Consider the following 22,282-nt stretch of genomic DNA (forward strand, 5'->3'; position numbering starts at 1 on the left):
GAGTCACTAGAAAAGGTAGAAAACTTGGGTATTTTAACTCTAAAAGTTTTTAATAAATGCATTCTTACAGAATACGAATTCTAGCTAACATTTCTATTGTGCTTAAAGGCTTATAAAATACTTTTACATGTATAATCTCATTTGGTGTTATGAGACAGGTATTATATATATACATATATATATAATTTTAGAGAGGAAGAAACTGAGGCTGAGAGAAGTTAAGTGGCTTTGGGTCTCACAGGTAGTCAAGTGTTGGAGGCAGAATTCAAACTCAGGAGTTTCTGGAAGAGTGGAATAAATTGTTTTATGGATGTTTATAGAATCATTATTTTAGAGCTGGAAGGGAGTTTAAAAATTATCTTGTCATATTTCTTTATGCCCTCTCAGAAGGTGGGAGCATTGAGTTCTTTCCAAAAATATTGTCTGAACTTTAGTAGAGTTTTCATTGATATGGAAAGGCTTAAGGTAAAAATTAAAATGGAGGCAAGTTCTATAACCTCTGTAATGTAAGTTTCCTTAACTGTAAAAATCAAGGTCTTCAGAACCCCCTTCTTTTCTAAAATTCTAATATGTCACTTACCGGCCTGGAGTGATGCCACTTCTTGTCTTGACCCCTCATTGAAAGGACTTTTAAAAGGAATGAGTGAAACTGCTCAATTTTTGATGGTTTCTTCTCCTTGTTCTTCTATGCCTTTGCCATTTACTGGGATTTTGTTTGTTAAAAGATATGTCTAGGCAACCAATTATGTCATTAAATTTTCTATATTTTTGAGAGAGATTCTACATTTTTTGGGGGGACATCCAATTCATGCCATCAACTGAAAAATAACTGAATTACTATACAGACAAAGGATTTGAATATATGGAAAAGTGTTTACTCAAAGATTCACTGAATATTCAGTGTCTCAGCAAGTGAAATGTTTGTCTTAAAATACTAAAATAAGGGGCAGCTCGGCAGCTCGGCAGCTCGGCAGCTCAGTGGATTGAGAGTCAGGCCTAAAGAAGAGAGATCTTAGGTTCAAATCTGGCCCCAGACACTTCCTAGCTGTGTGACTGTGGGCAAGTCACTTAACCCCCATTGTCTACCCTTACTGCTCTTCTGCTTTGGAACTAATACACAGCATTGATTCTAAGACTGAAGGGAAGGGTTTATTGGTTTGTTTTTAAACAAACAACAACCCACTAAAATAGAGCAGTGTCTTTCAGAGAGAGAAATGAGAATTGTTTTGTGCATTTTCCATGATTATGTAGCCTTGATATCAAGGCAATTAAGCCACATTTATGTAGATTACTATATTTGCCAACCCTTTTACAAACATTTATTTACATGCATAATAGACACACACATATGTACACACACACAACTGAGTTTGTAACCCGGCCTGCTACTTAGAAATCCCAAAGCAAAATTTGTCTAAAATGATCAAATGGAGTGCTAGATCAGTGTAATAGATTAGATACACAATATACAGTAGTAAAATGACCAGAGGAGTTTAATGTTAGATAAACCCAAAGATCTAAGCTTTGGGGGCAGGAACTCATTATTTGACAAAAATTGCTGGAAAAACTGGAAAGCATTTTGGCAGAGACCAGGCATAGACCAGTATCTCACTGTATAACCAAGGTAAAGATCAAAACAAGTACACTATTTAGATGTGTAAAGGGTAACAGCAAAAGTAAATTAGGAGAACATAGCAAAATATACCTAGCAAATTTATGGATAAGGAATGATTTTATGACCAAACAAGAGCTAGAGAGGATCATGGGAGGTAAAATGGATAATTTTGATTACATGAAAGTAAAAAGTTTTTGCACAAATAAGCCAATGTAGCTGAAATTATTAGAAGGAAAGCAGGAAACTGGAAACTTTTCTTTTTAATAGTAAGTTTCTTTGCTCAGGGCCTTGTTTCTCAAATATTTAGGAAATTAAGCCAGATTTACAAAAAGAGCCATTCCCTAATTGATAAATAATCAAAGTATATAACAGGCAGGTTTCAGAGGAAAAAAATCAAAGATATTCTAAATCATTATCGAGCAAAAAAATGGAAAAGGACCTACTATTTGTACAAAAATATTTATTGCACCTTTTTTTGTGGTAGCAAAGAATTGGAAGTTCAGGAATTGTCTATCAATTAGGAGAATGGCTGAACAAGTTGTGTTATGATAGTTATGGAATATTATTGTACTATATAAGAAATGACAAGCAGGATGATATCAGAAAAATCTGGAAAGACTCAAGTGAACTGCTGCAAAGTGAAGTAAGCAGAACCAGAAGACATTGTAAAGACATGGATAGCAATATTTCTTCATGAACAACTGTGAATGACCTAGTTATACTGATCAATGCAGTGATCCAAGACAATCCCAGAGACTCATTTCTGAAAAATGCCATCTGCCCTCCAAAGAATGCAGACTGAAACATACTATATTTAATTTTCTTCTTTTTTTTCATCATTTGAGATCTACAAAATGACTAATGCAGAAAAATCTTTTACATGATTGTTCATGTAAAGTATATCAGATTGCTTACTGTTTTAGGGAGGGGATAGAGGGCATGGACGAAGTGAGGGAAGGAAGGTCATTTTGAGAGCTGAGCCTGCAGTCTCCCAAAGTCGGGGGTCTTTCTGATTAGATGGAGTGGTCAGGCAAATAATGAAGAGGTGAGAGACAGTTGAATGCTCAGACCTGTGCTTAGGCATCATGCAGCTGTTCTGCCATTGCACGGGGTTTGGATTTATTTTCTAGCTTCAGTGAGTACATGCTTTTCTGGCACACGATTTCATCCTCAACATACATGTTTCCATAGATCCTAACAACAGACACGGAGCCCAAGGAGGTAGTCAACAAAACATTGTTGTTAAGTGCGGGGTCAGAAGGTAGAATCAACATGATCCAGATATAGGTTGGGGAATTCAGAGCACAGATTTGCCAGAAGTTTTTATGCCTAGAAAAGAGGTCCTATCTAAGTGGGTATATAAGAATCCTTAGGTTTAATTTTGTAAGTGGGATCTCCTGGTAATATTCTGGGGGGGACAGAGTGGGGCATCTGTATTAACCCTGCAAGCATGTTGCTCTCATCTATTTTTCCTGGGGCTAAGTAAGAATAATAATCATAGCAGTTCCAATAAGGGGATGTTAATAAGGAAAGTCACTTGGGGGGGTTTCAGTGGGTGTTTCCATCCTTCCTGGGAACTGCTTTGCAGTCCCCGGTTTCCATGTGTGACCATGTCAAATAGCGTGGTCTTTGATGGCTCCCAGCAGGGCCAGGAGAAGGGAGAGAAGTTGTAACTCAAAACTTGAAAAAAAAAGAATGTTAAAAAAATTGTTTTTACACACAATAGAAAAAAAATAAAATTATTTTTTAAAAATGCTCTAAATCCTTATTGATTAGAGAAATGCAAATTAAGACAACCCTAAAGTTCTACCTCATACCCATCAGACTGACTCACGAGACAAAAGAGGAAAATGACAAATACTGGAGGGCATTTGGAACAATTGGGATTATTACTAATGCACTGTTGGTAGATTTGTGAACTGCTCTAACCATATTAAAGAATAATTTGGAAATTTACCCAAAGGACTATAAAATTGTGTATACCTTTTGACCCAGCAATACCACTACTATGTCTGTAATCCTAAGAGATCAAAGAAAAAGGAAAAGAGCCCAAGTGTACAAAAATATTTATAGCTGTTCTTTTTCTAATAGCAAAGAATTGGGAATTAAGGGGATGCTCATCAACTGGAGAATGGCTGAACAAATTGTGAGATATGATTTTAATGGAATGTTATTGTGTTATAAGAAATGGTGAGGGGGCAGCTGTGTGGCTCAGTGGATTGAGAGCCAGGCCTAGAGATGGGAGGTCCTAGGTTCAAAAATGGCCTCAGATACTTCCTAGCTGTGTGACTGTGGGCAAGTCACTTAACTCCCATTTCCTAGCTCTTACTGCTCTTCTGCCTTAGAATCAATTGATTCTAAGACAGAAGGTAAAGATTTTTATTTAAAAAGAAAATAAGAAATGATGAGTTGAATGGTTTCAGAAAAACTTAGGAGGACTTGTATGAATTGATGCAAAGTGAAGTGTGCAGAACCAGGAAACATTTTACACAGTAATAGCAGTATTGTAAAGATGATTAAATGTGAAAGACTTAGCTACTGTGATCAATACAGTGATACAAAATAGTTTTAAAGAACTCATGATGAAAACTGCTATCCAGGGGACAGCTAGGTAACACAGTGCATATAATACCAGGCCTGGAGTCTGGCAGACCTCTGAGTTAAAATCTGGCCTCAGACACTTCCTAGATGTGTGCCTTGGGCAAGTCACCAATTGCCTAGCACTTAGGACTCTTTTGCCTTGGAACCAATACTTAGTATAAATTCTAAAATAGAAGATAAAGTTTAGAAAAAACCTGCTACTTCCTTTCAGAGAGAGAGAACTGATGAACTCAGAGTTCAGATTGAAGCATATTTTTTTCATACTTTCTTTTTCTTTTTTCTTTTTTTGATAGTGTTGCCAATATGGAAATTTTGTTTTGTATGTCTTCCCATATATAACTGATATGTTCTTGCCTTCTCAATGGGTTGGGGGGAGGTTAGGGAGAGGGTAAGAATTTGGAACTCAATTTAAAAACTGAATGTTAAAAATAAATAATAATTAAAAAATGAAAACCAGTACAGCATTACAAATAAACAAACAAAAAAATAAAGTGACCAGGGGATCTGAAGGATACATGTTAAGAAATAGTCCACTTGGTATGTAGTATCACAGACAATGTCTAGGTCCAGAAATGGTAAAAGCCAGCCTAACATCTCTTAACTGTGAGATGATTGTAGTTCTTCTTTAGCATCACAGTTACTGGTTATTAGGAGTTTGTCTTTGTGGTCTTTTATTAGACGTTGGCATGTGGTTTTTAAAAGGCTAATTTAGACCATGATTAAAAATTAATTTATTGCCTAAAAATAACCTTTTCTAGCCTACTTAATCAAGTCAATAGAAATAGGTCCAAAGTATAGTGTATATTCCTTGAGATTTACCTTAAAAATGTCTGACTTTTAGAGAAAAAACTTATGAATTCTTAACTATGTATTTCTCTTTTCCATCAAAAAAAAAAAGATGTGAAAATCATCATGAAAAGCTAAGCGTGTTCTGCTGGACTTGTAAGAAATGTATCTGCCATCAGTGTGCCCTTTGGGGAGGAATGGTGAGTAGAAAACTATCAGGTATATTATTTTTCTTGTGTGTTTATGTGTTGTTTTGTTCCTCACTTAGATTATAATTTCTTTGAGCCAATACCATATATTACTAAACATTTCATTGTGGGCACTTATTAGAGAATCATAGAATAGTAAAGCTGGGAATGATCTTAGAAGTCTAAACCATTTATTTTATTTATTGATTAGTCTAGAAGTGAGTGTTTTTCACAGTTACTTGAACAACCTCAAATTGTTATTATGGAGAATGTTATTACTGGGGAGAAGACACTAGACCTTATGCAAATGATTTACATTCTTTGAGTCTACGTTTTGTCTGGGCACACTAAAAGATTATGTGACTTGCCCATGGCCACATAAACATCTGTGTCAAAAGTAGGACTTGATTCTAGAGCTCATCCTGAGTCAGCTGTCTTTGTATTATGGCAAGCTGCTTCTCATAGATATCATGTTTCTGAATATAGGGCCTTCCTATCTACCAGAGTATGAATATATATTTGATTTTTTTTTTGAAAGAGTATTTGACCAGAATAGTGAAAGTATCACATTAAAAATTAAATTTTAGGAAGACCAAGTAATGTTATGTTCCATGAGACCCTCTTGTTATTTGCATATTAATTGTGCTGACTAGGAAAACTCAAGTTCCTCCAACTTGGTACTTAAGTATGCCACCATCCTTTCCTATACTTAATTGATCAGAAACATTAAAGCTCGCTTTCTGCAATTTCCTCTTAAAGTTTGTGACTAAGTGTGTTCACTAAAGCAGACCGTTCTTGTTATCTTTGTTCTTAGTAGAACTTCAGACAGAAGCTCTTTGTTAACAGAATTTTAGTCATTCAAATTTCTAATTAAGAGCTAGAACTTGATAGAAATTGTTTTTAAATCTCAACTAAAAAACTGGTTGTGTGAGTACAAATGGATGATTTTTATAGACTTCCCCTCCTTTTTTAACAGGCAAAAGTAACATTCTAAATTAATAAATTTGTATGAATATTTGATCTCCAAAATGGTGTGAAAAATAGAATCTCTTGCTTAAGTTAATCTTGTGCCTTAGGGTCCTTGCTGATGGTCTGGGCACATGTGTAGATATTAAGGTTTTTTTTTTTGTTAAAATTCAGGCCTGCTGAGCAATCATTCATACAGGAGCCTCGATGCAGATGAGGTGAATTTTTAAGAAAACTCTACCAGCTTTAATAACATTAAAGAAAATGACAAAGCTGAAATTTAGTTCTTTGTATGTTCTAAGTTATTGTCCAAAGGATAATCTTGCAGAACCTAAAATGGTCTAAAGATACTTTTCTTATTTGATTTAAATAGCATGGTGGACACACTTTTAAACCTTTGGCGGAAATTTATGAGCAACATGTCACTAAAGTGAATGAAGAGGTAGCAAAACTTCGTCGACGACTCATGGAATTAATAAGCTTGGTTCAAGAAGTGGTAAGGATAGCCCTAAAAAGTCTTTGCATTCGTTTATCTTCCACATAGCTGCCAAAGAGAGAGGTCTTTCCATGTCATTCCTTTGTTTAATGAACTCTTTTGGCTCCCTTTTGCCTCTAGGATAAAATAAGCACTCCAATTTGGCATAAGCCTTTCACAATTTGGCTGCAGTCCGTTTTTCCAGCCTTATTATACTTTAATAATCCATTTGATGTGGTACAGGCAAGACCAAGCAGAACTACTGTAATAGTCCTGATCTCCTTACTCTTTCTTATACACTATATCTTCCATCTCCATTCCTTTGCCCAGATTATCCCCTATTCTTGTAATATATTTCCTCCTTCTGCCTTTTAGAATCTCCAGTTTTCTTCAAAGCTCAGATCCTACCTTTCATGTGACATTTTTCCTGATCTCCTTCCCTTGTTAGTTCCTTTCCCAGATCAACTTGTATTTATTTTTTATATTTTTGTCTCCCTCAATAGAATGTAAGGTTCTTGTTTGTAGAAATGGTTTGATTTTTTTTTTAATCTTTAAGTTCCCAGTGCTTAGAATAACATACATATGTGTCTAGAACAATGTCTTACATATAGGCACTTAATAAAGGCTGATGTGATTGTTAAATTCTTCTATTTTTCTCATAATATCTTACATACATTATGCCAGGTATCTTCACCTGTAAACTAAACTTCTAGGAAGTGAGATTTTAAAGAACTTGAAGAAGCATGTTACAATTTATGAGGTCTAGTTTTGTGGAAATACAAAAAGGCAGTAATGACATTGAAATCTATAGCCTCTAGTCTTCTAAAGGAGTACATCTGTTTGTTGTTCTCCTAGTCCAATGATGGTTGAACCTTGCAGAGACAGAATTCTGGGCCCTGCCCCCACCCCCCAGAGACCAAGTGCAGCACCACCCCTTTTACCTGAGACAGGGGAGGGAGGAAGTACTCCCATTGGGCTATTGGACAGAGGGTGGCAGATGAAGTGAGAGATGTCCTCAGGCACATGGATATGGGGAGTGGAACACCTCTGTCCTCTGGCTTTCTAGTAAAGAACTCTAGCATTTGACTTCAGGCATGCCCAAAGAGAGGGCTCAGCATGCCCCTTTTTGACATATATGCTATAGGTTTGCCATCACTGTCCTAGTCTAATAAGTGGGAAGTGGTGATTGAACTTTTAAAAATTCAAATAGTTAATTAATTTTTACTTCCCATAGCCAACTCTCAAATCTTTTTCTCCATAATTGATGAGGGAACAGCTGATTAAGAGCATATGCTTTAACTTTTCTGAAATAGAACATAGTAGTTTCAAATATATCATACTTTATCCATTAAATGTGGTTAGTTGGTGCACTGAATAGAACTCTATACCTGGAGTCAGGAAGACTTGAGTTTAACTATGGCCTCAGACACTTACTACCTGTGTAACCCTAGACAAATATTTACTTAATGTTTGCCTCAGTTTCTCTAACTTTATTTCCAGCCTTATGAAAGCACCATCTCACAGTGTTGTTGTGAAGATTAAATGAGATGTTTATAAACACTTAGCATGGTGTCTATCACATAGTAGATGCTAATTCTCCCCTTCCTCTCCTCAAATCTCTACTCTTATCAGTTAATAAGCATTTATTAAACACATTCTATGTGCCAGATATAGAGTCAGAAATGAAACTTATTTCATCATGGCAAGAAGGTTTACCCAGGAATCTCAAAGGATAGGCAGGCATTACTAAGCTGAAAGATTCAGTATGGCACTAGTATGTTGTTGAAGGACCAGACTAACTTTTTTTATTAAAATGTTTTAAAATTTATTTTTACTTATTTATATTATAAAGATTTTATTTTACCAGTTGCATGTAATAACATTTCCACATAAGTTTTCTAAGGTTATATGATCCAAATTGTTCCTTTCCTTCTCTCCCTTGCTTCCTTCCCCACTCCCACTGCTAACTAACTTTGGAAGGACTCTTATCTCTATATATTTGACTACCTGGTGATAAAAATTTTTTTTGACTATAGAAAATTTTTAAGATCTGTGAACTGAAACATATAGGGATATTAATCTGTTATAATGGAGGGAAGGTCCATACTAAAGAGAATACATTTTTGAATTATTGAAGTAAGTACTATAATTCATGTATTTTATAGGTTTAACTGTGTTTGTGTATGTGAGCAAGTGTGATACTTTTGAGAAATTGCTATATTTGGAATTAGAAGATCTGGGTTCAGATTCAACCACTGCCACTTATTACCTTTGTTATCTTGGATAAATCATTTAATCTTTCTAGGTATTATCTGGAACATAAAGGCAGTTGTACTAGATGACCTCTGAGGTCTCTTCCAATTTTCAGTCTATTATCTTACACATTTTAGCTTCATTTATAACACTTTCTATGGAAAAATGCATATCAGGTTCTAAGCCAACTGACTTAAAAATGAGTATAAATTGTTTATAATTTAGGGGACTGCCTGTGGCTAAAAGTTAAATATTTTGCTAAGCCCTCTATTTTTGAAAACTAAACAAACCATACTTTTCTACTCCGCTGCCAGAACATTTATATATTGCTCAGTTGTTGCTCATATCTTAAATAGATTTTGCTTCCCTTAGAAAAACTCAAATATCAGTTTAAGACATGAATATTATTAGTTCTGATTTCTATTGTCTTCTTCCTCCTTAGATCCAATACTACAATTCCCACTTGGGAGACCAGCTCTCCTCTTTGTTAATAATTCCTTGTATCTAGGTGTCCCCAGACCTGCTAAATTGCACTCTCCTGCCATGTCATCAAGTAATCCTGTCTCCACCTTGTACTCCCCCTAACTTTCTACCTCTTACTTAGGGAGCAATAATCAAATCAGTGCTACTGTTTATAAAAAGCACACCAATTATTTGCTTTATTTCTACATTCACTGTTATTCTGCCTTCTTAGACCAAAACACCTTTTCCTGGCTTTCATTCTCCCTATATATTTTGTCTTCTACTTTTTAGAATGTAAGCTCCTTGAGGGAAAGAATTCATACTTTTTGTATTTTTATCTTCAGTTTTTAGCTTAGTGTCTGGCACATGGTAAATATTTAATAAATGCTTTTTTTCATTGTTTCAGAGATACAGAGGATTAAATAGGTTTTTGGTTCTGCCTGGGAAGCTATTTTTTAATTACTTTGTTTTTGTGGAAAATGCATCCTATTCCTAGCAACTTTACAAATAAACCTGGAATATAACAAGTTGTTAATTTGGGAGACTTAGTTGTATTTATCTTTGCTAAATTTATTGTCATATTTTCAGATTTTCTTAGGCGTCATGGAAATTCCAGTGGCCAGCAGAGGGCACTTCAGTATTTTATATAGTTTAAATTCTCAGTAAATAAAATTGTATAATATAATTGATCAGTTGGAAGATTTGCATTTCTTTCCTAGAATTGAGCCATTAATTCCTACAAGGAAAAGATGTGTTTTAGTCATATTTGTCTACATTCCTGTAAACTTTAATTTGTTTTCAAAACTACTTTGTGACACAGGTGAAGAGATGATAATTCACCCTTCAGATTTATAGGCTATGAGGTAGTTTTTTTTTTTAATCATTACCTTCAGTCTCAAAATCAATATTGAGTATTGGTTCAAAGGAAGAAGAGTGGAAAGGCTAGGCAATTACTGTTAGGTGACTTGCCCAGGGTCACATAGCTGGGAAGTGTCTGCTGCTAGAGTTAAATTCAGGACCTCCCATCTCTAGGATTGGTGCTCTATCCACTGAGCCCCTTTTGATATAGTCTTAATTATTGTATAGGATATTCCCCTAAAACTATGATTTCATTGATGCTTTTATTTCCTCTAGTGATACAGTTTGAAACCCATCTGTGTCTATTCATCCTCTATAACTCTTTTTCGTGTTCTCTTTTATGTTTGCTAATGACTGTCTTTCTCAAATCCTCTTATCATTGTGAGACAACCAGTTATAATAGGCTAGGCCTAACTTAGGCCTATTTGATAGTTTTCAAGTTTGAGATTTGAATCAAATGAGACACTTGTACCTAAGAAAAGGACCTCTTTATATAGCTATAGCCAGGAAAGGATATTTGACAAGAATATAGACTTGATTAAGTTGACTAGACTACATGTTACATGTGTCTAACAAAACTGAAAAGAATCAATGTGAAGTTTGAAGTCAGATTATATGATCTAGATAACTCATGTATCTGGCTTTAGAGTTATCCCTGAAGGCAAGGGCAGCACTGAATGAGGAAAAGAAAAACTAAAAAAGAAAGCATAAAGGAGATAATAAATTATTTCCTCCTTCCCTGTTTTTTTCTTTTTCCCTTCCCTTTTATTTTTTCTCTTATGATCATAGAAAATATAACAATAATAGGCCCTTTGTCTTATTTACTATTCCTGTGACCCTCAAGGACATTAGGTTTCTGAGGGGGAATCCCTTATAATTGCTTAGATATACTTTTTTTCTATGTTTTTCTTGGCTCTTACATTTGTATTTCAAAGTCTCTTTAATTCTGGCCTATTCATCAGGAATGTTTGAAAGTTAAATTGACATGAAAACCCCAATTCCCCCCATGTAAGATTATATTCAGTTTTGCTGGGTAAGTTATTCTTAGTTGTTAGCCTTTATCTTTTGTTTTAGGAATAATATATTCCAACACTTTTCTCCTTTCTAGTGGTAACAGCCAGATATGGTGTGATCTGTACTGTGGGACTTGAATTCTTTCTTTCTGGCTGCATGAGGGCATTTCGTTTTTTTAAAAAATTCATCCCGAAAGCTTTGGATTTTGGCCATGGTATTAATGGGAGTTTTCTTTTGGAGTTTCTTTCTAGAGGTTCCTTTTGGATTCTTTTTATTTTAATTTTGTTCTGGTTCTAATAGATCTAAAGAGTTTTTATTCATGAGTTTTTAAAACCAGAAAGTATGTAGATTTTTTTATATGGCCAAGTTTTTCTGATAGTTGAATGATTCTCAGATTATCTAGCCTTAATCTATTCTAATATTTTTTTTCAGTGTTTCAGTGCTAAAATATTTCTTATTGCCTCATGGAGGCAAATAAAGAATGGGAAAGGAAATAAAAACTTGAAAGAATTAGAATAAGAATATTATAGGAAGTACAAGACCTTATTTAAGTGAATAGAGTGTACTATTAAATATGTGCCATTCATTGTGCTGAGCTAAGATGCACTTGGGATACAAATTTAAAAAGTCACTAATCTTTACCTACTTTTTCAGAAATTCTTGATAGGCTTGTGTCTAATATGCATTTTTCTGTTGATGATTTGCTTATACATGTTTTCATGTGGTTGTTTTCTCCAGAGTTTGTCTTAAGTTTCTTTGTGACCATAGTAGACTTTTATGATCAGGTTCTATTTTTGTTGTCTGCTCATTTTTTCCCAAGCTCTTTCTTGACTTGAATTTTATGTTAGAGGTGGATTCTGCTTACCTTAGAGGAGGAGAGTCACTACCCTAGCTTCAGACTTTTGCAACACTTTTTTCATAGGTAATTATAGGGATTTATAAGATTTCAGTGCCTCTAAGGTGATATGATCTGGGGAGAGGTGTACTCACTGCTCTTTTGGTCTGTACTCTGTTCCTTTCTCAGGTAGGGGACCTACTGCCTTGTAACTATAAGCATTAGAACTCCTTTCCACCCTGGAACTGCATTCTCGAATGAGGGTCTCTGCTTTCTATGCCGAACTGAAACCAGGGCCCCTGCTCCTTTAGTAGGTTCTCCTTGTTGCCCTGGAATTGCAATTCAAACCTTTCTCTGGGTGGTGAGATCTTGAAGCTGCTGCTGCTGTTACTGCCACCATAGCCTCCAAGACCTGTAGTTGATGATTACTGCCGGGCTGCACTCCTGGTCAGCCCTTACCACAGTGTTATGTATTTCTCCTCTTAAGTTGTCTTAAGCTGGTTGGCTATGTCACTCCAGAATTTGATTTGAGGTGTTATTTTAAAGTTGTTAAGAGGGGGATATTTGGAATAGTTTGGCTGGAATGTTCCTTCTACTCCGTCTTTTCTGAACCTCCTCATTAAATGGAGGATCAGAGAGAAGCTCTCCAATGTCCACTTTCTACCTCTCCTTTTGATGGATAATAGTCAGCTTCTTAACCTCTTTTAGGAGAAACTGAGCCTTTCTTCTCTTGTTTCAACTTACATTTAAATTGAGAAATATATTTTTAAATTATTTTCAGGTTCATTGATAACTTGTATATATTAAAAACATTTGTTTACATTTTATTGTCAGGTTTTGGTAGTCAAAAACTTCAAGAAAATTGGCTAGCAAGCTATATTTATTTTTGTTGACATTTTCAAATTAAACAATAGTTTTAACTTGTTTATCCCTTAGGAAAGAAATGTAGAGGCAGTACGAAGTGCAAAGGATGAACGGGTTCGAGAAATTAGGAATGCAGTGGAGATGATGATTGCACGTTTAGACACTCAGTTGAAGAATAAGCTTATAACATTAATGGGTAAGTGTTTTTTTTACCATTTGTGTCTTATAACACGTTGACTTTCCTTTTGAGATTTTCTGGCAGATTATTTTAAGTCTCTACAACTACAACTACAAAGTCATGATGATGTGGCAAATTATTTGAATATACACTTTTAAAATAAAATAAGAGATGATAGTGTTTTCAAAAGAGCTAGGTTATGGTTCAGCCCCAACACATAACTTTTTGACTTTTCACAAGTCAGCTAACTTCTTTGATAATAATAATTGATAATAATCAATAAAATATTGACCTCATTTTGTTTTTGTGATTATCAAATGAGAATATATGTGAAAATGTTTGGGAATCATCAAGCTATATTTAGTATATGTCCACTGTATATATGTATATGTAGTCTGTCTACTAGCTCTGGAGTCAAGATGACCTGAGGTCAAAATCCCTTTCTGAGGCTTCCTGCATATGTGACCTTGAGTAAGTTGCTTGATCTTTCTGGGCCTCACCTGTAAAAAGAGGGAGTTGCACGAGATCTAAAATGGGCTCTTGGGGGCAGCTGGGTAGCTCGGTGGATTGAGAGCCAGACCTAGAAACAGGAGGTCCTAGGTTCAAATCTGGCCTCAGACACTTCCCAGCTGTGTAACCCTGGACAAGTCACTTAATTCCCATTGCCTAGCCCTTACTGCTCTTCTACCTTGGAACCAATACACAATATTGATTCCAAGATGGAAGGTAAGGGTTTTTAAAAAAAATGGACTCTTATATATCCTAGATAGACAATTGTTTGATGTATGTATAAAGATGCATAGAGAAGTAAAAGATTATTTTTTTATCAACTTAGTGAGACATTAGCTGGAGTAATAAAATTCTCATGTAAGCAGAATCCAATCCCTACTATTAGTGTTTTAACTAATTTCTTTTCAATTTGTCTTGTGTAAAATGAAGAGTTGGTATGTTTTCCTACTTAGCTTTGATGCTATTCCTGAGTTTTTTCTTCTCTACAGTAAAGAACTTTATTTAAATAGACTTTTAAGAAGATTATGGCAACTGTTAAATGAAGTAATAAATCTTTGTTTATGAACTATACCTTTTAATATCTATATATTACAGTATGTAGTCCAATATTGAATAAAGTTTAGCAAGTTGGGTAATTTTTTTCCCCTTGTATTGTCCCTTCAAAGTTCTGGCCATTCATTTTACTTTGTTATCAAAATTTTTCTTTTTTCATAAGCACTATATATTGCACCTAAATTGACTTCCTTGTGACTTCTCAAATATGGCCTCCATGCACAGGCTGGTCCTCCTTAGTGTGTACTACTTTCTAACCTCTTAACTTCTTAAAATCCATAACTTTTTGCAAGACTGTGTAAATAACATCTTCAGGAAGATTTTAATGATCTCTGTTGGTTGTTTTAAAATTTTAGTTTAATAAAAAAGCAATTTTAATAGAAATGATGATGGCATCATATGATATTATAATAGCAATGATAATGATACATATCATTATTATTATTACATGTATAATTGTATACCATTATCATCATTACTATAAGAATTAGCCTTTTTATATAAGTGGATGATAGAGTACCATATATGAGAATATCAAGAAAGCCAGTTTGGCTAGACTATATAAAGTGTGGAAAGGGAAATAATTTATAATGAGAGTAGAAAAGTAGGTTAGGGTTAGACTGTGAATAAGTATAAAAACAAATAGAGGAATTCATAAGCAATCCTAGAAGAGTCTTGAAGAGGCTCTGCATCATGGATGAATGCCATAGGAAGATAGCAGAACTCTCTTTTAATATGGCTTAGTAACAATAGCCATTTCAGTACTCATCAGGAATGTACCAACCAACACTTCTTTCTTTGTTCTTCTCTTCCTATTATTGGATGACTTCTCTGATGCCTCCTATGGAACCACATTATTAGGTGGTATAGTAGATAGAGCCTTGGACTTAGAATGAGGAGGACAAATTCATTGGGGGTGGGGGAGTCTAGCTCCTCCTCCACATGAAAGGCTTTGAAGCTTCAGTTCTTTTTCTCTTCTCTTTGTTTTTTCAGTGTTTTGATATGTTGGGATACCATTCTTCATTTTCACAACTTTTAAAGAACTGCCCATTCCCTTTGACTGATTTTCTGTGGGGAAATGATTCATGATGTGTTTGTATTTTTTACATATCTTGGATATTGGGTACTTAGCAGAGATGTTCAGTGCAAAGATATTTTCCCCAAGTTAAAAACTTCCTTTTCCTAGTTGCAGTAATTGCAGTAATTTTGTTTAATTTGGTATCTTGATATCTTGTTTGACCGGAAAAACTTACTGGTGTTTTCTTTTGATTTTATTGATCATTCTTGTCTGGCACCTTTTTTTTTCTTTAGTGAGACCAGGCCCAGCTTAAGTTTTTCAATCTTTACCAGAAAACCCCTTCTTGTATTCTTTGTAGTCACACTTTGTGGTGCAAATGTTCTTATTTTTAGTGCTATATGAATCACATATTGTATTTGTGTACCATAGTTTTAGCTCTTATCTACAGGAAGCTACTTACTTTCTAGTTCTGTGTTATGAAAAGTGCTGCTGTAAACATGAGACTTTTCTATCTTTGATTTCTATGGTCAAAGCAGGTAGACATTTTAATGCCTTTCTTTAGCATAATTACAAATTGCTTTCCATAATGGTTGAACTAATTCACAGTTTCACTAGTAGAGTATGAGAGTGTCTGCTTTTGTACAACATCTCCAACACTTGACTGTTTCCATATTTTGTGGTCTTTGCCAGTTTGTTGGGTGGGATGTAAAACCTGAATTAATTTGATTTGCATTTCTTTTATTATAAATGATTTAGAGCATTGTATCATGTAGTTATTAATAGCATTTTTAAAAATTGCTCATATCCTTTGACTACTCCATTGGAGAATGGTTCTTGAGGTGTTTCTATTTTAATATATATTGGATATGAGGCACTTATCAGACACGTTGAAGGCAAAGATTTTTTTCTCCCATGTTAATAGCTTCACCTTTTCCTAGCTATGTTAATTTTCATAGTGCAAAAAATTTTTAAATTCCTGTAGCTGAAAGTAACTTATGTAATTATTTCTTTTTAAATAATATTTTATTTTCCCAGTTATATGTAATAATTTTCAACATGTGTTTTCCAAATTTATAAGATCCAAATTGTGTCCCTCCCTCCCTTCCCTCTCCTCTCCTGGAGATGGTAATCAATTTGATATTTGTTATACATTTATTATTATGTAAAAGATACTTCGATATTGGCCATTCTTGTAAGAAAATACTCATATAAAACTAAAACCCCTAAATAAAAACACAAATAAATTAAAGTGAAAGATAACATTTGCATTTTGACTCCCTACAGTTCTTTCTTTGGAGGTGGATTGCATTCTATATCACAAGTCCTTCAGAACTGTTCTGGAGACAATTAGCTGAGAGTAGCCAAGTCTCTCACAATTGATCATTGTACAATATTGTCATTACTGTGTACAATGTTCTCACAGTTGTGTTCATTTCACTCTGTATCAGTTCATGTATGTCTTCCCAGCTTTTTCTGAAATCATCCTGCTCATTATTTCTTATAGCACAATAGTATTGTGTGACCAAAATGTATCAGTTTATTCAGCCATTTCCCATTTGATAGACATCTTCTCAATTTTCAGTTCTTTGCTACCACAAAAACAGCTATGAATATTTTTGAACAAGTAAGTCCTTCCCTATTTTTTAAAAATCTCTTTGGGATACAGGCCTAGTAAGTGATATCACTGGATCAAAGGATATGTATAGTTTTATAGCCTTTGTGCATAGTTCCAAATCAACCTCCAGAATGGTTGGATGAGTTCACAATTCCACCAACAATTCCATTAGGGTCCCAATTTTGCCACATCCCCTCTCAACATTTACCACTTCTCCTTTATTGTCATTTTGGCAGTCTGATAGATTCTTGTTCTTGTTTGCATTTTTAAAAAACCCTTTCCTTCCATCTTAGAATCAATACTTTGTATTGGTTCAGATTTGAACCAGACCAGATTTGAACCCAGGAATTCCCATCTGTAGGCCTAGCTCTCAATCCACTGAACCACATAGCTTGCCTTATTTTGCATTTTTCTACTCAAGAGTAATTTAGAACATTTTTTCATATGATTATTGATGGCTTTGATTTCTTCATCTGAAAACTACTTGTTCATATCCTTTGATCATTTTTCAATTAGGGAATGACTTGTGCTCTTATAAATTTGACTTAGTTCTTTATAAATTTGAAAAAATCATTAGAGAAATTTGCTACAACCCCCCACCCCCTCCAGTTTGTTGTTTCCCTTCTAATCTTGGTTACATTAGTTTTGTTTGCATAAAACCTTTTAAAATTTAATATAATCAAAATTATTCATTTTGCATTTTGTAATGTTCTCTTATCACTTGTTTGGTCATAAATTCATTTCTTCTCCAGAGATCTGATAAACTATTCTATGTTGCCCTAATTTGCTTATTGTATTACTTTTTATGTTTAAGTCATATACACATTTTGACCTTATTTTGGTTTAGGGCAGTGATGGTGAATTTTTTAGAGATGGTGTGCCATGCCATGTCCCCTCTTCCCCTACTATGTGCCATTCACATGCATGGGGTCCCCTGCCCCCATCCTGGCTTGTCACCTTACCTTAGACAGGGGAGGGAGAAAGGAAGGGAGTGGTCTGAGTTCTCTGCTCAGGGGAGGGAACAAGCATTTTGATTGAGCTGCTGGGCAGAGGGGCTGGGAAGTGTGGTGGAGAGGAAAGTAGCAACTCTGTGGAGTCCCTCTGTATGCCATCTTTGGCATATGTTCCATAGGTTTGCCATTGTGGGTACAGGGTATTAACTATTGGTTTGTACTTAGTTTTTACTATACTGTTTTTCCAGTAGTTTTTGTCAAATAGTGAGTTCTTATCCCCAAATGCTGGGTTCTTTGGGTTTCTCAAATACTAAACTGCAGTGGCCATTTGTCCCTGTATATTATGTATCTAACATTCCATTGATCTACCATTTCTGTTTCTTAGCCAATTACAGATTGTTTTAGTGTTTACTGCTTTATAGTACAGTTTGATATCTGGTACTGCTAGGCCACCTTCCTTCCCATTTTTTTCACTGATTCTCTTGATATTCTTGACTTTCTGTTCTTCCAGATTAATTTTATTTTTTCTAGTTCTATAAAGTAATTTTTTGGTATTTTGATTGGTATGGCACTGATTAAGTAAAATAATTTATGTAGAATTGTAATTTTTATTATATTAGCTTGGCTTAGTCTTGAGTAATTAGTATTTTTTCCATTTGTCTAGATTTAACTTTATTTGTGTGATGTGTTTTTTCATTGTGTTCCTATAATTCCTTTGTTTGCCTTGGTGGGTAGATTATTAGGTATTTAATATTGTCTAGAGTTATTTTAAGTAGAATTTCTCCTTATTTTGATTCCTACTTGACTTTGTAATATACAGAAATGCTAATATTTTATGTGGGTTTATTTTATATCCTGGAACTTTGCTAATGTTCTTAATTATTTTGATTAGTTTTTTAGTTGATTCTCAAGGATCCTCTTAAATATATCTTCTACAAAGAGTGATAGCTTTAGTTCCTCATTGCCTACTTTAATTCTTTCAGTTTCTTTTTTTCTTCCCTTATTGTTAAAGCTAGAATTTCTATTACAATATTAAATAATGTGGTGAAAATGAACATCCTTTTTTCACTCCTGATCTTACTGGAAACTTCTAGCTTATTCCCTTTACAAGTAATACTTGCTGATGGTTTTATTTTATTTTATTTTTTGAATTGAAAATTTTTATTTAATTAATTTATAATATTTTTCCATTGTTACATGATTCATGTTCATTCCCTCCCCCCCCAACTCCACCCTTAGTCAACACACAATTCCACTTGGTTTTATATGTATCATTGATCAAGACCTAATTCCATATTATTGATAATTGTATTAGGGTTATTGTTTAGAGTCTACATCCCCAATCATGTCCCCATTAACCCACGTGATCAAGCAGTTGTTTTTCTTCTATGTTTCTACTCCCACAGTTCTTTCTCTGGATGTGGATAGCATTCTTTCTCACAAGTTCCTCTGAATTGCCCTAGATCAGTGGTTCTCAACCTTTCTAATGCCATGACCCTGCAATACAGTTCCTCATGTTACAGTGACCCCAAACCAAAAAATTATTTTGGTGGCTACTTCAAAACTGTAATTTTGCTACAGTTATGATTCAGAATGTAAATACCTGATATGCATTATGTATTCTCATTGCTACAAATTGAGAGAGGTTGAGAACCGCTGCCCTAGATCATTGCATTGCTGCTAGTAGAGAAGTCCATTACATTTGATTGTGCCACAGTGTATCAGGCTCTCTGAGTATAATGTTCTCCTGGTTCTGCTCCTTTCACTTGGCATCAATTCCTAGAGGTTGTTCCAGTTCGCCTGGAATTCCTCCAATTCATTATTCCTTTGAGCACAAGAGTATTCCATCACCAACAGATACTACAGTTTGTTCAGCCATTCTCCAATTGAAGGGCATCCCCTCATTTTCCAATTTTTTTTGCCACCACAAAGAGCATGGCTATGAATATTTTGTACAAGTCTTTTTCCCTATAATCTCTTTGGGGGTATATAAACCCAGCAGTGCTATGGCTGAATCAAAGGGCCAGGCAGTCTTTTAGCACCCTTTGGGCATAGTTTAAAATTGCCATCCAGAATGGTTGGATGAATTCACAACTCCACCAGCAATGCATTAATGTCCCAATTTTGCCACATCCCCTTCAACATTCATTACTTTCCTGTCATGTTAGCTGATCTGCTACGTGTGAGGTGGTACCTCAGAGTTGTTTTGATTTGCATTTCTCTAATTATAAGAGATTTAGAAAACTTTTTCATGTGTTTATTGATTGTTTTGATTTCATTATCTGAAAATTGCCAATTTATGTCCTTTGCCCATTTATCAACTGGGGAATGATTTGATTTTTTGTACAATTGATTTTTGCTGATGGTTTTAGATAGATACTACTTTAAATTTTGAGGAAAGGTTCATTTATTCCTATGCTTTCTAGAGTTTTTTTTAATAGTAATGGATGTTATATGTTGTCAAAGGCTCTTTCTGTAGCTAATGAGATAATCATGTGATTTCTGTTAGTTTTATTATAGATATGATCAATTATACTGATAGTTTTCCTACTATTAAACCTGCATTCCTGGTACAAATCTCATCTGGTCTTAGTGAATGATCCTTGTACTATATTGCTGTAGTCTTCTTGCTAGTATTTTATTTTAAAAATTTGGACCTATGTGCCTTAAGGAAATTGACCTATACTTTTCTTTCATTGTTTTTGCTCTTCCTGGTTTAGGTATCAGCACCATATTTCTGTCATTAAAGGAATATGGTGGTACTCCTTTGCCTATTTTCCCAAATAGTTTATCTAGTATTGGGATAATTGTTCTTTAAATGTTTGATAGAATTTCCTTGTGATTCCATCTGGCTCTGAGGATTTTTTCTTAGTGAATTTATTGCTCAATTTCTTTTTCTGAGATGGGATTATTTAAGTATTCTATTTCCTCTTTTGTTAATCTAGGGAATTTATATCTTTGTAAATATCATCCATGTCACTGACTATCAGATTTATTGGCAAATAACTGGGCAAAATAGCTCCTTGTGATGGCTTTAATTTCTCTTTCAGTAGTAGTGTTAGGATAAGAATTCAAATTAGTTAATTAATCTAGTTAGAAGTAAGGATTTAGTCTAGAGAAAGAGTTTAAAATTTTACCATGGCTTCTTAAAGCAGAGAAAGAAAGAATTATCTGTGGGTGACTTTAAGAGAATTGCATGATAGGAAAGATAGTTAAAGTACTTCCTTGCTTGGAGTAGGTGACTGGAGAGTTGGCTCTGATAAATATGTGAATGATTTTCTTAAGAGTTAACTTTGGACAAGTCAAAAAACATCTTTTGATCTAAAGAAGAATGGATGAAATGAATGCTTTTTCTCTGAGAGAGGAAGAAGCAACTGAAGGGGGCGCTGTTAACTCTCGCTTGAGCAGTGGCAGTTTCAGGCACCCTGCTTGAGAATAGACTGATTCTAAACTGTCATCAGTTGACAATTAAGTTTGAGGCAGCTAGTAAATTTTATAGATAATTTAAGGAGAAGTATACAAATTTAAGGTCATCTATTAGCTTTAGTTAAATAGATTTAATCTTTAGATAGTAAGAATAGATACAGTATAGGTTCACCTCGTTGGGTGAACAACTAAGCAGACCCTTGCAGGACAATGGGGATTGTGGTTATATTTAGAAATCTTAGAATTAGGATCAAAGTTTTCCTGCTTTATCTCTACCTCCTTTATCCTGTCCCTGCCTCTCCAGATAGTGAATAATAAATAAAGTTGGATTAAGCTGTATCTAGCAAATTTATCAACCATTTTCAACCAGAGTTCCCTGACAGCATTAGTCTATCAATATCAACGGGGCATCAATATCAAATATATCTCAGTAAGATCAAATTTATACATAATGGTAGTGAATTCACCTGTCTCATTTTAGTTACTATTTGATTTTCTTCTTTTTAAAAATCAAATTAACTAATGCTCTGTTTTTTTGTAACACAATTTCTAGTCTTATTTATTAGTTCAGTGGTTTTCTTTCAATTTTATCAGCTTCTCCTTTGACTTTTAGGATTTCCAATTTGGTCTTTAATTAGGAATTTTTAATTTGTCTTTTTCTAGTATTTTTAGTTGCATGCCCAATTTATTCTTCTTTTCATCTATTTTATTGATGTAAGCATATAGAGATAAAATTTTTCCCCATAGTATTTCTTTGGCTATATTACATAAATTTTGATATGTTGTCTCATCATTTTCATCAATAAAATTATTGATTACTTCTATAATTTGTTCTTTGACTCATCCCTTTTTTAGAATTAGAGTATTTAGTTTCCAATTAACTTTTAATCTGTTTTTAATGGACCCTTATTTATTATAATTTTTATGCAGTATGATCTGAAAAGGATGTAGTTGTTATTTTTTCTTTTTTTGCACTTGGCTGTAAAGTTTTCATGCCCTAATATATGGTCATTTTTTTGTGTAGGTACCAAGTATTTCATAGAAGAAGGTATATTCCTTCTATTTACATTCACTTTTCTTCAGAAATCTAACTTTCCTAAAATACCATTCACC

General features: G+C 34.4%; 1 protein-coding gene across 22 annotated transcripts in view; it reads left to right on the plus strand.

The window, feature by feature from the left end:
- Positions 1 to 22,282, plus strand: part of TRIM37 (tripartite motif containing 37) — a 213,840-nt gene that overhangs the window by 19,141 nt on the left and 172,417 nt on the right. For 14 of the 22 annotated variants that reach the window (XM_056814193.1, XM_056814182.1, XM_056814183.1 and 11 more), the window contains exons 5-7: positions 5,115 to 5,202; positions 6,530 to 6,652; positions 12,990 to 13,113. In XM_056814193.1, coding sequence (XP_056670171.1) covers positions 5,115 to 5,202; positions 6,530 to 6,652; positions 12,990 to 13,113 — 335 coding nt within the window. The remainder of the gene's footprint in view (positions 1 to 5,114; positions 5,203 to 6,529; positions 6,653 to 12,989; positions 13,114 to 22,282) is intronic. The other 8 variants (XM_056814198.1, XM_056814185.1, XM_056814191.1 and 5 more) reach the window with 1 other exon arrangement.

Source organism: Monodelphis domestica, chromosome 2, assembly GCF_027887165.1.
Source record: "Monodelphis domestica isolate mMonDom1 chromosome 2, mMonDom1.pri, whole genome shotgun sequence".
NCBI classification, from domain to species: Eukaryota; Metazoa; Chordata; class Mammalia; order Didelphimorphia; family Didelphidae; genus Monodelphis; species Monodelphis domestica.